Below are 16,687 nucleotides of genomic sequence, written 5' to 3'. Positions count from 1 at the left end.
CTCAATATACATAATGTTATCAGGAACAAAGTGCATGTATACATACCTTTCTTTTTTCTTTTTAAATATATTTTAAGCCACCACTACCTATTAAGGATGTAGGAAGTCTTAATTTCACAAAATTTAAGATTCATTTTGTTGACTTTCCCACAACGAGAGATCCAACAATCTTAGTTTATTGTCCTTATATGTTTTTTCATAAAGATAGTAATAACCACTTAGTATGGATGGAAAGTGCTGATACATAAAATACCTGCAATCTAACGTTCATTGATGTCTATATTAACATTTATTTGGTCAAATTCACAAAGATGTTACTCATTATAAATTACGATATAAAATTATAATGGTATGAACACAACTTCATTAAATCATAGAAAATCCAAATTGTGACATTTAATTATGATTTTCATATGTTTTCTGCAAATGTTTTTTGTACTTTTTAAAATATCAATTGTTAAAAATATGTAACACTGTAAAAGTACAAATTAAAATACCAGGATCGTAAATGCATATAACCTCAAACATAAAAGAGTTACAAAAAGTGATACATATAACTTACCTTGAGACTTATTCATATAGGACCAAAATGCATATGATCCAACAAAACATGCAGCTTCGAGAATGATAACTATCTTAACTGATTTGAATACAGAAAAAGATCTTTTTGGTTCCTTGTGAAGCATACTAAATACATAGCAATACGATTTCCTAAAATGGAAATTATCAATACGGCAAAGAGGTAGGTAAAGTATCTTTCGAGATATCGAGTTCCAATTCGACAGGAAAAAGAAATCCTACGGCACTTCCGTTGCTGTGAAACACTTAAAACAAATCATTTCGATATATTGTCAAGATTTTTAAGAAATTAAGTAAATACAAATAAATACTTGTTTTTATTGAAGTAGTCCAATTTAAATAATGTAGAAGAATATTTATTATACAGCTTTATATACATAAGCACGGACAAATTATTTAAACAGGGAATATGATTTTAAAGGGCAGTTAAAACTTTACCTGCAACTAGTATTCATTGTACATAGATCTAGCAATAAAAATATAATTATTAAGATAATTTTTCTAATTGTTACAAGAAATTACATGGTATTTTATTTAATTTTACATGTAGAGTATTTAAAATTAAGCACAAATTATGTATCAAAATTTAGTACAATTTTAATGTCATTAATGTCAAAATTATTACATTAATCTATTATTGAATTTATTACAATTTTTTAACCTATTATTAGAGCGATATCTTACTAGAATAAGTTGGTACAAGATGTAAGTTTATGCTTTAAAAGATTATGAAATACATTTCCATTTCTGAAAAATAAGAAATATTCATTATTACATACATTCTATGTATAAAGAAATATTTAGTCACACATATGTATATCTGACTTCTTATAGTTTATTTAAAATATTTTAGATAAATTAACATAAGTAACGAATTCACGCACTATTGGTCTTAAAGTTATACAATTAGTACCTATTATTACACAATTTTAATATGAAATAGCTATAGCAAATATTTTAAGAATAAACACATGTTGCTATTGTAATAAACGGCAGTTCTTTGCATAAAATCATATATTTATTATATTATGTACATACGAAATAATAAACTAAAATCTAAAAATTTTAAAAATATAGAATGATAATAATGTACATATAATTATTATTTAACAAATTTTACTTTTTTAACGAAGCTGAATCATATTATAGTCTAATTATATTTGCCATCCTAATAAACAACTTCAATTGCACTATGGAAACATAACTGTCATGTAAAGACATCATCTTTAATTCTTAAATGTTATTCTGTATTAATTATTCAGTATTTTTTGTTTTGTATACATATACATATATCGATTTATCATCTGGTTCAAAATTATTAAAACATTTTTATTATGATCCTTCAACATAATATAATACTGCTTAAAAAGTATTAACTTCGTTTGAATTATTTACTTTACATTCTTTGTTATAAATTAAATATAAAACCACTTTCCTTTAATTGTTAGGATTACATATGTATTTATAATATTTTCGCCCCCTATTTACAAAAAATAATTTAAATGATTAATTTTTTTATGTAAATCTCTATATTTACTTTGTCAAACGTGGCATATTTTGTATTTCAAGTTACTGTATTACACTAACTTTATAGAAAAGAAGATCTCTAAGAATTTTCGTTATTGCTCTTCTATATTTCATGAACAAATATAAAAATAGATGATTATAAAGAGACAATATTATTTTGCCTCTATTAGAAAATATGATTGAAAAAAACGTTATCACTGAAAAATTTATGACACTGATATATATTAAATAGTGAATGCCATTTAATACTAACTTTTAAGTAAAATTTATTATTTGCTGTTTATTATATTGCAAACTATATTAAATTACATATTACTTTAAATTATGAGAAATTCCTGGAAATTTTTAATTAGATTATAAAGTGCTAAGGCACCACAGGTAAATGCAAATGATAATAGTGATTGGTATCATATTATCTCTCTATAATTTTAGGGGCATGAACTATAGATGCTTTGTGTAAAACTCTCCTGTTATGTAAATGTGTTTATAATATTATTTCTTCTAAAAGTATTTGTACACACATACTCCAAGATTTTTATGTATTGAAACCATCCAATTTGTTTTCAACTGCCTATTAGTAAAGGAAAAAACATTTTAGTGTTTTCGTCTTTTCATTTATGAACATATTTTAAGATTTATTATTTAATCTTGTTATATTTTCAAACAATAAAAGAAAACAAAAAAAATATATTGCATTATATATATATAAGATTTGTTTATATTCAATGATTAACAAATATTTTACGAAAAATGAAAAATACTTATTATGAATAATAGAACATTTTACATATTACATACAAATACAGTAACATTTGTGTTTAAATTGAGAACTGTTCATAGAATATGTGCCTGATTTATAACTGTTTTTGTTGATTTGAAATTTCAAAATATTCTTATGGGTATAAAATGACAATTTTCATTGCTCTGTAGCTATGGAACTGAAAATGCAACATACAAAGATATTTGATTAGTATTAAGCAACCAATGTTTTGTCACAGATATTCGAAATCTGTGTAATTTGTTGACATTACTTTAGAGTTCTTACAAGTGTGATAATATTAAGGCAAATGTAGTATTTATAAACTTTTGACACCAACTGCACAGATTTTAATATGAAATCACAGTACAGAATCAAGGTACTAACTTTAGGATTTATGCTCAACTTTCAAATTCAATTTAATCCTTTTAATAGCAAAACTGTTACATTTCTGAAATTAAGGATTAATCTTGATTTTATAATACAGTTGAAACGTTTGCAAATTTTATAATTTTCTGAGTTATACATAATTACAAATTATTTAATGGAAATTAAACGTCTAAATGTAATATTTGTGTTACTTTTACACTGCATCATAAATGTACCAATGTAAGATGGCAGTTACATATATGTATAGAGAAAAATGAAAACAGTATCACCCTCATTAATAATTAAAAAAATTAATTAGAAATTCATTACGCACGACATTGTTATTTACAGCATTTTATTTTTAGAAAGATCAAATTTGACATAATTTTTGTCAAAACAAGTTTTCATGATGATCTCACAAAATCACAAATTTTAATTCTTGTAGTACTTCTTGCTTGCTAATGCACATTAATTTTTCTTTTTACATCAACGCTAAGACGGAATTTGTTGAACTTATATTTTACGATAACCTATATTAGTCGACACATATTATGCTGTTCGTTTTCAATCAATAATTCACATTCGTAATTTTGAGTTTAATCTTTACAGGCAAACGGGCCGTAAGGTTGCATACAAAATTAATTAATCAAAAAGAAATAGATATTCAAATAACGGCCGACTGCTCTTTCATGAATTAGCAGTTGATGCTAACGTATCTCTCATTTACTCTCAATGGTAGTCATTTATCCAGACTTACAGTAACGAGGCATAAAGAGATAGCTGCTGGGGGCAGGAAAAAGTCAGTATGACGATCAATATGACAGTCTTTTGAACACCATGAGGTCATGGGGGCACTGATATACTGTAGTTCGCTACGATACCATCTCATGCCATCCACTACCATTTGAAGAGTTACTTTCTAACGGCGCTAAAATTAAAGACAAAGTTTTGTGTTTGTCTTACATTATCCGTATGAAAATGAAAAATAAAAAAAAAAGAACAACAACAATATTCAATATTAATGTTACACTCAACGATTAAATAATTATCAAGCTTGATAAACTTACCAGTCTTGTCACTTTCACCTTTTTCTGGAGAGGATGACCTAGGTCCCCATATTCTCACTGTACAGTCGTCTGATACAGAAGCCATCATTTGATGATATACAGGATTCCATGAAACACAATTTACTGTCCTACTGTGTCCTGTTAAAATTGCTATAGGTAATTCTCTTTTGATATGCCATACATATACTTTAGTGTCTGTAATAGAAACAAATATGTCTTGTCAAATATACGTCTTGTTTTACTGTAAAATTGTAGAATGTTTAATGTACGTACCTTCGCTGCCAGATGCGATAAAATCTTGATTTACACCACCGAAACAACTGTGAATTGTAAAATGTCCTTGAGTAACACCTTGAAAACGTCTCACTAAACATCTGTCTTGTAAATCCCAAAGATGTACACCCTGATTAGCTACATTTAAAAGTGCAAGCCGGTCTGCTTTGTTTACACTAAACGACATTAGAGGATGATCTTCTTGTAATCTGCAATATAAACAAATATTACCAAAAATATTACAACATATTACGTAAATAAAGAATTTTGTTGATAATTTTATACATTGTAAAGTCACATAAATCGTCAAAGTTATATCCTCGGATTCGGTGATGCGAATCAGCAGCTAGAACCGTTTTACCATCGTTTTTACACCATAAACATTTTACTCTAACTCCTTCCCAAGATTCTGATACGTTTCCTTCGATATCCTGAAATATCAGTTTGTACATTAAAAAATATAGGTACTTTAGTATACAAACGAAATCGATTAAATAATAAATTAAATTGATGTTACAAATTGATAAAATTGTCCACGAAGACCTCCTGCCACAAATTTACGTGAATCGGGATACCAAGCGCAAGCGGTAAGTGAATCATCGGTATTTTGAGTAACTGTTGCACGAAGCTCGTAATCAGGTGGGTCGATGCTCCAGAGCCAAAGCTCTGGGCAATCTTCAGGTCCGCAAGCGATTAAAAGACTGCTATCAGGACTCCAGGCAATTAGTGCTACTCCATAAGTATGACCTTCTAGTGTTTTTCTGTGTGTTACTTTCAGTGTTTCCTATTTTGAATAATAAAACAACAAAAAATTGTTATTATCTTAAAACAAAGATTTCTTACTTTATTAAAATTAATAATTTCCTTACTGGATCAACGTCCCAAATAATCACAGTCATATCTTTAGAACCTGTAGCTAGCTTACGACCATCGGGAGAGAATTTACAATACCATACTTCGTCACAATGATTATTGAGCACCTGTATAGTATGGCACGGAAACTGCTCTTTGCTACAGCTATGGTCCACGAGTAACGATACGTTCTCTAAACTTGTCTAACATGTAACAAAAAATAATTTTAATTATAGCAATGTAAAACAAGAAATGAAGAAATATTTGTGGATCTGAAGACAGTGTAATTTTCATTGGATATTCTACGTTTAAATTTCATTAGAGAACATTAGTAAAACTTGATTGAAACCTGACTAATATTAGAAATAAGATTTTCTTCGAATTTTAAAAGTGAAATAATATAAATAATCAATACCTGAGTATGCGTTACATGGTATGTACACTGTTGATTTTGCATTTCCACAGCTTGGCACAAGAGAGAGTGAAGGCGTCGTGGTGGTAACATAATAGAGGGTGGCAGATATTTCTGTAGTCTGTCCATTAGAGCAGCTCTCGAAACTGCACCTTTGCCATCCCAGCCTGCACGTGTCTGTTAACAAGTGTCTATTTGCTAGTGATCAAATTTTCAGTAACAGGTTAGTTTCAGAATATTTTTATAAGCGTACAAAATTCAATTCTTTAAAAATTTATTAGTAATGGAAGAGCAATAATACAGTGAGATACATATACATATAATGAATATTTTACTACACACGTGCGAGTAAAATACAATATCATATTGTTAGTGAAATACATAACGTAATACCTGTAATTCATCGCGTCCACTGCACATCATAAATGCAGATAATTGATGGACACGGCCTGTGTTATGGCCTAAAGGTGTGAGTTCATTGCGTAAAACTTGCAATGCTTCCAATACTAATCCTTCCTCCAAATATTCTAAATATTTCTGTTCTAGTAATAAGAACTTCATTTCCTGTAAATAAAAGTGTATCGTGACGTATCGTTCGTAGCTGGCTAGCTCTTAAAAAATTAAAAATTAGAAGATACTAACCACTAGACTTTGATTTGCGCCATTTAAAAACGTTTTAAGCTCGCTAAGATCATGTTCTGCCTTGGTCCAGTCTCCATCCATAACATGCTGCCTAAATTTTGCAGCTGCAGGATGATCTAGACGACAACCTGACTCTTGCATAAGAAGATCCGCAGTACGACTAAAAACAAATTTCATACAGTTAATTATAAAATATCAATGATAATGAGACATATCAATTATATAATTTTGTGAAAACATACTTCTATTTAGTTGAAGCAACTATTTTATTCTACCTACTGATCTGAACTGAACTGTTTTATAATATATGTTATTAAACATTAAATTGAATATAACAATATACTTTATTATAAATACAGTTTGTACATCTATTACGCGCATACCCTTTTTTCCATTGCCTATATCATTATAAAGCAAATATAACTTGAAGATACTAGCAACTATATTTCAAAGTTCTATAATTAGCTCTCTCCCACCACGTACTGTGCAGTCCAGATAGGTTGTGATACAATACTTCTGATAAATGCGTACATACAAAGAAAACTTAAGAAACAAAGAAAATACCTGATACTTAATAGAAATAAAGTTTAATTATAATATCAGATATTCAAGTTGAAGTAGTATAGGAAGCATAGTTCCCATTAAAATGATGTACTTTTAATTCGTTATAACATATAAATATGCAGAAAGCGAAGAAACAGTACATACTTAAGTCCAACTGTCTTCAAATGCTGGCCAATGAGCCTGACAATATCTTGATTAGTTTTGTCCATTATTTTTGGAGGTCCTAAGTTTTGATTCGTTTCCCCATTCACACCATTGATGTCATTATCCGATTCCGGCATCACGTTGCCATTTGCATGAGGTCCACCAGAGTCAGCTGTAGAGCCATTTTGCTGAAGCCCGGAGGAAATGCCACCGTTTGAAGTCTGCTGTTGCATTATGCTGTCATGCACACGGAAATGTTACCCGTGATGACAATAGTACTCCGCAATATTAGCACTTATGTGTATTAATCGGTACATCCTATCTTGACTTAAATATCTCTTCTCTTTTTTATTTTTTTTTTGGAAAAACTTTAAAATTCTATGTTTGTATACAAAAGATCTATGACTATTCGATGCAAGGATTTCAAGAAATAAGAAAACCGCTTGATAGACAGCTGATATGAAAGGAATCCGACGTCGATACGTCTTGAGATTCTGCAAGGAAGAAGATACACGTGAGAGCGTCATTACGAAGGGGGTAAGCCCCTTCGTGTGTTGACTACGCGTTCGCGGTGTTCTAGGGCCCTGATTGCGTTACCGATAGTTTTCCATCTCAGGATCGGTGTGGTGCTCGTCCGCTGGTCGTAGGGTAGTCGGGAGAGAACTACGGGACCTTTTGCACGGTGGCGGAGCGAGTCCACCGTCGTCTGACTCGCTGCTCGAGGCCAGGCTTATGCGCGTACCGCCCCGTTTTTCACACGATTATTGTCCCTAAGATCGTTGGTGGGGCTGGGGCTGGAGCACGCACGCAGCCACGGTTGCGTTGCACTGAAAACTCGTAGCCTCCCCCCTTTTTTTTACACTTGTCTTTCCAACTAATGCGTATACCGTTTATCCCGTCGGACCTGATGCCCGACGATCAGAAAACGAAGAAAAACAGAATTCTTGTACGACTGCCAAAACGGATACGAACAATGACTGCTACACAGCTGATACTTGTTTAGATCGTCGTTTACGTCACACTGTGATCTTTGCAGATAGTTCCGTTGACTATGGCGCCCGCTATGTCCGCTCAGATACGTTGCTTTTCTAAACCTATAAAATATCTTCAGCTACCATTTCCACCGTAAGATGGTAGCATTTGTCTGATAAAAAAATAATACAGCGGGTATTTTGATCTATATTTATCAAGGAATTTCAAGAAATTTCAAGGAATTTTAGCAAATTTTAAACGCTCCATTATTACAATACTGATAAAAGATAATAAAAAATGTAAATATTTATTATGTGTGTACAAAGATTAAAAAGAAAGAATATCATTTCAGTTTAAAAGTTGTATTATAGTAAAGATTGATGAATTAATTATGCAATAACAAGTGACTATGTTCAATTTAAAATTGTTATAGATAATTTCAAGGTAAATTTGAACGAGTTCCGGTAAAAATTTGTGTGTTTATATTTATTTGGAACTTAATAAAGTTATACACAGAAGAGCTGAAACAATATCTAATGGAAAATTGTATAGAAGTTGTGCGAAATGTCAAGTTGACTTAATTCGCGCGTAGTTTTTAAAGTGCGAGGTAGAATCGCGGCGAGAATTATCGAATCGACTATGAGGAATCGGCATGCGCCGCGCCGGTGCGCCGCTCGACAGTCGGTTGCCGGCCGCCGGTGAGGGATGTTGTGTTGGTGTTGCGTTAAGTCTTGCACGTTTCGTTTTACAGAACTGTGTCCTAAATTTGTATAAAAAGCTTGCACGTATAACAATTAATAAGGAGGTTAATGAATTATATTCGAGCTAAAATGTCGTTCGCGATATCATTAAAACGATTTTTTCATGATTCGAGTAACATGTGAGGGAAAGAATTTCGTCGTGTCGAAGTTGACGTGAAATCATAAAATCTCGTGTAAGCGGCGGCATACGTGCGATTTGTGTGGTGTTGTGTATTTTATAATATTCTCACACAAAAGTGTTTATTCGTTACCACTTGTTGCGCGCCTAAAGCACGCTTCTTTGTGTTACGTTGGATTAACCGGATTACGTGTATCGCCGGGATGTTCTTTTCGCCGAGATAAATCATCGAGTACGCAACGAAAAGGTAAGTCTTTTGACATTCGTCTATTTTGAATTTTTATTAGTAAAAATCACTTATTATATGTATTGTAATATCGAAGTTGATAATTTGCACTTTGAATTTTTGTCATGACAACATATTTCGGTACGCCGCCATCTTGTTAAAAGGCGCGAGCCTAATAGTATGATTGAAACGCTATAAAAATGTAATATACATAATGTATAGTGGAGTATAGAATATTAGCATGTTTGTCTTTTTATTTGTTTTAATGTTCTTTATACATATACATATATATTGTATGTGTATACATACACACATATACATATAATAATTGAATATTTATTTCGCATTTATGTTTTTCAAAAGCCTAGTTTTTAATCTGGGGAGTCTAGACTCTAGAGTCTAGGGTTTTTGGACTTTCACGTCGATGATTCATCTAGTCTGAAAACGTTAAATAAAGCCTTATTGCAATTTTATTTTGTAATTATGTATTGTAAATTTAATATTTACACGATAAGAAAGGTTACAATGATATCTCTTTAGTCTATAACGAGGAGTATTTAATTGTTGTCGGTATAATTATTTACATAAGATATTATTTACATATATATTTACATATATTTAAGAGTTTTGGAGAATAAAATGAACGGTAAAAAGTTTACAAACGATATAAATATTCATTATCAGCGATATTGAAGAGTATCATTTTGTTCGTTAGGATTTTTGTATGAGAGAAAATAGTGTAGTAATAACGTTATTAGTTATTTGGATAAATACAGTGAAGTTTCTTTAATGTTCAACTGTTAGTTTGTAATAATATTGGAAATGTTTCGGAAAGTGTTCCGAATTCATCGCTAGTTGCGGGACGAGAAGAGGTAGTCGATAGGGAGAGGGCACATTCCACAGTGGATGCGCATGCGCACATTCCGACTCACGGCACCCGCGCATTCGACCGCGTGTATCCATTATTGTTGAGGTTAACTTCTGGTTTATATCTGACAATGAGAAAAGTAATCTCATTGCGAACACGAATGATCTATAAAGCACACTTTCGGTGTTAGATAATCATCGTAGATACTTTAGATGAATAATTTTTAAAAAATTGCATTAAAAAAAATGCCGGTTCACCGAAAGAGCGACAATTTGAATGTAATTTTATTTTTATTATTTAAATTTTAAGCCCTTTTTTTATAATATAATTTTATCAGTAGACGAAAGTTTTTGGTGGTTGAAAAATTTGAATGAAATCACGCGAACGTGATTTATTTTTTAATTGGTTAAATTCGCAGCCCTTACCGCATATGGAACCGTAATACATAGTACAGAAATGTCTGATTGTAGGCACAGAACGGTTCCTCGACTCGATGCGGCGTTCTCTTCAACCAAAGTTTGTCGTGTTGAATGTTAATATGTAGGTAGGAAACGATAGCCGTGACTATCGTCCTGCATTATACAGTTGAAAGTAGTTTGACATAGGAAAGTATCGTTTCCATTCAATTATTACTGATCAAAATGAAATATTTATTAATAGCTAATACTGAAAGCGACTGTTCCAAGTGTTCCTATCAGATTTGTATCATACGATCGAAGTAAATAGTTGTTATTTTGTGGCTACGAAATTGTTTAATCTATTTGATACGATACATTTGAATAAATTAGAATTAGTAAAGTTTCATTGAATAGGTAAATACGATTGTATTATAGTTACTAGCAACATTTAGATTAGTTTTGTAACAGTTGCACCCTCGCTCTGTTGCCTTGTACGTACTTGTGTGTGTTTGCTCCGGGTAAATATTACCCGTGCAAAATACCTTTCGGGGCTACGTTGAAGGTCTTTGTGCCAGGGTAAATAATAGCCAGGCATCTCTTCTTCGGTAGACATTCGAAAGGTCGTTCAAACACCGTTAGCATGTATTAGCTGGAAAGAATCATCCAAAGTATTCGAGCCAAATAAAGTACATTTGTTTGCGTTACATCTAACACGAAGAAGAAAATTTAAGTTTTCGAAATAACTCGGTATATTATTGTATCTTTTACAAGACGAGATCAATTACAATCCTCGGACATTGGAGAAGTAAAAGCAAAGAAATTTGGAGCAAGATTTCTTGTATCACGTACAATTTAGGCATACCAGAGTGTGCAAGATTAACTATACGATACCAGAACCGTAATGAATGATATCGCGATGATGTCACGATACCTACATCTTCGTACGTGACCTTATTCTCGTTGGTTCCTTATTTTCAAGAGTCGAGGGAACAAAGAAATTCCTTGATGAGAAACAGACAAATTTCAGGAAACTTAGTAATTAATGGTAAATATTGAAACGTAGGTAGTTAGAGATGTTTCGAATCGTTGGTATTTTTTGCCTACGTTTATTTCAAGTAGAGATTCGTGGAAAGTTGACGAGTGACCTACCCTGGTATCCATCATTTTTCTCAAATTTTGGATATATAAAATAGTAAAAAATTATTAGTTGGAATCTTTGTCCAGTGTAGCAGCATTTTCTGGAAGGAAAATTGATCGATACTTATCCAAATAAGTCGATCGTTTGATATTTCTCTTTTTTTCTCAATTTTCTACGATTATTGGAATGGCATATGGAGAGTCTGAAAGCGAAAGCGTCCAAGAATTCCGAGCTATTTTTCTATTTTTCCGAAAGAATGTGGTGGAAGGCGGATAGGCGCGCAGGTGCTTCTCTTCCCATCTCTTTCGCTCGTCTCTTCAGGTCGATTCTGTCCGTTTCTTCTTTGTCGCTCCGTTGAGGAACAGAGTCTTCTGGAGCTGTAAAAATTGTCTAGGAAGGTCTAAATATTTGGAGGATAGCACCGGGTGATTATAATTCTTGGGCTGAAGTTGGCTAGAAGGAAGGAAGGAATGCCAAAGGGTCGGCTAAGACAAAGCTCGATCTCTTTCCCTTTCCCTTTATCTCTTCAACGTTGAAGATTAGTATCTATAGTCAGACGACAGATGGTGGTCGGTAGCTACACAGTCCAGATTCTATATAAAGTCTGGAAGCAGCAACTTGTTCTTTTTCAAATCTGCCTTCCTCTTCTTCTCTTCCCTTCAGACTTTTTTCTCATCTCTTATTTCACGCTTATAATCGATCTTCGAACGCAACAACATACGGTTCAGATCTGGTGAACCGATGCAACCGGTAAGGCTAGTTGGCGGGTCAGGAGGCGAAACGAAAGTCTAGCTGAACCAAGGCGCGAAATGTCTGAATAAAATGATAACAGCGTCGAAGGGATTGGGTTTTGCGAATTCGTCGTAACCGCGATAATTAGGGAACGAGGTGTAATCACCGAGAAGGATATTGGGCAATCTCTCGAAATTCGCAACGGGTAGGTAGCATTATCATAATTATATCTCGATAACGCAACACGGACAATCCTGAATCCTAAATTGTGAACCGTGAATCGTGAAGAGGAGCAAAGGATCGTTTCGCGTGTATATCCTATACATAGTACAGTTCGTTTTGTGTACCGTTTCGAATCGATTGCTTCGAAAACCTGTACGATCGTAGCTTGCTTCGATTCAATTCGACTCGATTCGACTCGATTCGTTCTTTCGCTGCTCGTTCACATGGGGAAACACGATCACGTAGCTCACGATACACGGATACACAGACACAGAGGGTGGTGATAAATAATCCATGACGAGCATTCTTCGTTGAGTTCGATGCTAAGTTCGAGACCAGCTTGAATTTTATCTAAATCGATAGGCGATAGAACTAAATTTCTTTCTTATCCTGTCAGAGCGAAGAAAGTATATATTGTCTTGAAACGTGAAAGATTAGAGAATACGATCGAGAGTCGAGGATTAAATGTAAAACGGGATGATTAGTTTACAGATGTCTCGGCGTGTTCGAGCTGCATAATCCGATCCATAATGCATCGATCAACACCGCCTGCCTGATCACAATTTATAATTTATTGCCAGCTTACAAAGCATTCACTGCAACTTTTCACTCTTTGGTATCGTTGATTGTTGTGCTAGAAGTCCAATAGTTAGCAGCTTCTCTCGTAGAGCATGTTGGAATCCTGTTGATTTAAATGGTAAGCGCTCAAGGTAAGCGCTTCGATTCAATTTACATCCCTGCCTTTTCTTCGTGTCTTCTTTACCTATTTACGCGCGAACGTTGCATTCCTTCTGTATAGATTATAACGAAGGAATTTTTTCAATTTATTTCCGCTGAAATACTTTATGAAACATGAAATGCTTTAAGGGTTAAAATATAGCAATCTTCCATGGGGATAAACTTTCCAGATCTTATTGGAATATTTTAGGATACCCGCATGCCTCCTTCGTATTTCCATTTCGCCATTTGTTTGCTGCTGGATGAAATAAGTTAGGAGCGCTATTTTTTGATAAGGTGATTTCTCAGCAACTCGCGAGGGCATCTCTCAATAATTTATGTCGTACCATCATTGATATTCCGTCGAGAAGCACTCGTCGTCGTCTTGGGTAAACTTAGGGAGAAGGAGCATAGAAAGGAATTTATGCGAAGGGCTTGCGGTGTTTCGACCTTCACGGTCACGTTGCAGCCGGACCTCAAACCGCACCAAGGTTATTTCAAACACAATTCCACGCCTTGTCCTCCGATTCAGAGGGCCAGGCCGGCTCGCAAAATATAAATTTTTATTTATTCATCTTCAATTATCATCTATTTTCTTAAAAGTGGAAAGGTTGCCGATTAGGTAGAATCTGTCCGTCAGAATTGAAGAACATTTCCAAGTAACCGATTGCCGGAGGGTGGTACTTTCCCTAGTATGAAAATTTTTCTTGTTGAACTTGACCCGATCTCTGGTGGATTAAGTAAAGGGGGAAGAGTAGAAATGGGAAGGAACGCGAGAACTACTCGTTATGTATCCGAGTAGATTGGATAGGGGAGGGCCGTAGGTTGGATCGGGCCAAAGGAATCGTCGTGGTTTCTTCGTTCTGCTCTGGAAGGAGGAGGAAAGAAAGCCCGATCGTGGCTGGAACGGGTGTGAATGCCCGTACGTGCCAGAAACGAATAATGAAGCCGCGGTACGATCCACGATAAAACCTGATGCCGTTGGAACGCCACTCACGTACGAATCCTTTACCTTGTACCCGATTTGCGAGCGAGCTGGTCAACATTGCCGTGCCTACCAGCCACGTTGCCCCGACGCGACGCTTTTCTATATCAACCCTTTCAACTTTCACGATTTTACGCATTAATATCGTCAATTATTCGAAATTCATCCAATTTAGACTGGAACCTCGCTCGCGATAGTTAGGTCATTAACAATTAACAAATACTTTGTCTACTATGTACATGAGATTAAACTATAAGAGTATTGGGAACACGGTGAAGGTTTCCAGACCAGGCTAATACACTCGAATCCAATTACGTAGTCGTTAAAGTGACCTTTCACGTACTTCGCCATTAGACATGCTTCATAAGGCGTTAAAATGGCGTTAAAATGATCTAACATCAGCTAGTAAAAGATGAACACGATAAACACGGTGGTCGTGTTTAGTTGAAGTTTTACGGTTCCGCGTCGTTTCAGAGAGGAAAGATGATATTAAAATATCGAATAAATTTCCACAACCGCTCCGTTACGTTCGAGTTGCTTTCTCCGATGTCGTCGTGGCTGTCGAAGCTTTCTTCAAAATATCTTTGTCCCCCTACTCGGAAATTCGACCATTTTGATCAGCTCTCTCGAGGCCAATACTCTCTCGTAGCCTGTTCGCCATGTCCACCCACCTAGTAGTCGAAGAAGAAGAAGAAGAAGAAGAAGAAGAAGAAGATGAAGAAAAAGAAGAGAGAAAGGCAGGAAGGAAGGAAAGAATGTGTCTTCTGCTTTTGAAAATTCATTGCTTTCTTGCACCGTTTTCCTTCGCTTCGGTTATTAACGGCACACTTGAACGCCCTACGGAGTCACGAGAGTTATACCACGGAATTTATACCTACTTAAACGCGCTATTATCGTCTTTTGCACGAAATCGCGTGGGCGTGTGTGACAGTAACTGCTGGACTTGCGAGAAGATGTAACGCACCTAAACGTTCATCCCTCCTCTTATTTTCTTCTTATTCTCCACGAAAAACTACTCGACCAGCGATAAAGCTAACGATTTCAGAATATGTCGAGGGGACATCATCGTGAACCTAACGATCCAAGATTTCCTTTTCAAACAGCCAAGAATTCAGGTTTGGTGTTGCACTTGTACAGTGTGATATTTAAATTTATGGCGAGCAGGATGGACGGAAAAGAAAGTTGAAATAGCATTCATTTTCTTTACTGTTCGATCAGCTGGTTAATCGGAAAAAATTGGATTTCAAATTAAGAAGCGTAATTAGAAACGAAAAGATTTTCGATGACGTTCTCTTCGAGAGGCATGAAATATTCGTAGCATCCTCGAACGTATCGTGAGTATCGAGAAACTTGGGTAGCTGGTGAAAGTACAGAGGTGCCATTCTACACGCGTATGTACATACATGTAGATTTTAAAATAATAATTCAACGCGAGGTGTCAATGTACCATACCTCGTCGATATAAATTTTGCAAACTTTCTTGGTCGTTAGTATTTACTTGTTTCTTCGAAACTCTGTTCCGTCATCTGAGGGTTGATTCGAGGGTGGGTAATATAAGCATAGGGCATATAGGGTGCAGTATGCAGCGTGTAGTCGGAATGCCAGTTTCAAAGTGGGCTGCTCTTGGCTATCCGACGTGCATCGTGCAACTTGGCTACCTGGTGAAAGTACCTCCACCTTCGTAACGTTCTGCGTGCGCCTGTATATCGATGCGTGTACAAGAATTGTCTGCACACGTATATTCCTCTCTCTGGTTATACATATAGATGTGCAGGTACGAGGTGAGGTACTGCCAGATAGCGTGGCACGTAGTGTCAATGTACTCCATTGTGTCATCCGTCACGGACTGTGAGATAACGTGTTCCGTAGCGATGGCTTTGATCTGACCTATCGTTCGATCGACGAATAAAAACGAACAATCGAATTAAAGGTCAGTGTTAGTAAACGACGTAGCATTCTAACGTGACGCTTTATACCTCCTAATTGAAATTCTGATTATGAAAAATTAAAAAGACCATTGTAAATTATTGGAAATATTGGATATCGCTTGTATTTCTCTTCTGTTAAAATACGAAATTAATAGAGACATTAATTTCTAATAGAGTGTGATTGTATCATTCCAGTTGGATCTATTATTCCTAGCTTCTTCCTAGCTGACCGATTAATGTGTGCATTTACACCGAGCCGGAGCTGGTCTATGGTCTAATTAACAGTGTGGTGCAGCATGCTCGAAGGTGTGATTATCTTGCCCACGATACGTTATATCTATCTGTCAATTTATCGGTGTCTACTTACCACTCGCGCCTGTGTGCACCGCGCGAATGCACCGCGAGTGCAACGCCCACGCATACAACCTTTCTCCGG

At 34.8% G+C, this 16,687-nt stretch overlaps 2 protein-coding genes across 7 annotated transcripts in view; one reads left to right on the top strand and one right to left on the bottom strand.

Moving 5' to 3' along the window:
• Positions 1-46: 46 nt before the first annotated feature.
• LOC114878417 (WD repeat-containing protein 26) lies at positions 47-8,239 on the bottom strand. Of its 3 annotated transcripts, XM_046285598.1 has the most exons (13): positions 7,784-8,239; positions 7,187-7,423; positions 6,479-6,638; positions 6,230-6,400; positions 5,840-6,013; positions 5,442-5,627; positions 5,090-5,356; positions 4,858-5,003; positions 4,573-4,781; positions 4,300-4,494; positions 891-4,160; positions 563-824; positions 47-260 (listed from the first exon to the last, which is right to left on the bottom strand). In XM_046285598.1, the coding sequence occupies exons 1-11, from the start codon at positions 7,795-7,797 to the stop codon at positions 4,105-4,107; spliced, it is 1,815 nt and encodes a 604-aa protein (XP_046141554.1). In that variant the 5' UTR covers positions 7,798-8,239; the 3' UTR covers positions 47-260; positions 563-824; positions 891-4,104. The 3 variants fall into 3 exon arrangements, with proteins under 3 accessions (XP_046141554.1, XP_029048057.1, XP_029048056.1); XM_029192224.2 differs by having other exon boundaries at positions 563-4,160; positions 7,187-7,680; XM_029192223.2 differs by having other exon boundaries at positions 563-4,160.
• A 616-nt stretch (positions 8,240-8,855) lies between these two features.
• Positions 8,856-16,687, top strand: part of LOC114878419 (protein expanded) — a 53,367-nt gene continuing 45,535 nt past the window's right edge. For all 4 annotated transcript variants that reach the window (XR_006829338.1, XR_006829336.1, XR_006829337.1 and 1 more), the window contains exon 1: positions 8,856-9,284. The gene's annotated coding sequence lies outside the window, so the exon portion shown is untranslated. The remainder of the gene's footprint in view (positions 9,285-16,687) is intronic.

The sequence above is a fragment of the Osmia bicornis genome, chromosome 4 (genome assembly GCF_907164935.1).
Source record: "Osmia bicornis bicornis chromosome 4, iOsmBic2.1, whole genome shotgun sequence".
In the NCBI taxonomy this organism is placed as follows: Eukaryota; Metazoa; Arthropoda; class Insecta; order Hymenoptera; family Megachilidae; genus Osmia; species Osmia bicornis.
Note: the sequence above shows the minus strand (reverse complement) of the source record. Positions and strands in the feature narration are given on the sequence as shown.

Excerpts from the sequence above, each read along its gene's own strand:
- LOC114878417 (XM_029192223.2), bottom strand. Across the intron at positions 6,639-7,186 it reads TTGAAGACAGTTGGACTTAA|TCGTACTGCGGATCTTCTTA; the intron begins GTATGTACTGTT and ends ATTTGTTTTTAG. Across the intron at positions 6,014-6,229 it reads GTGGACGCGATGAATTACAG|ACACGTGCAGGCTGGGATGG; the intron begins GTATTACGTTAT and ends ACTTGTTAACAG.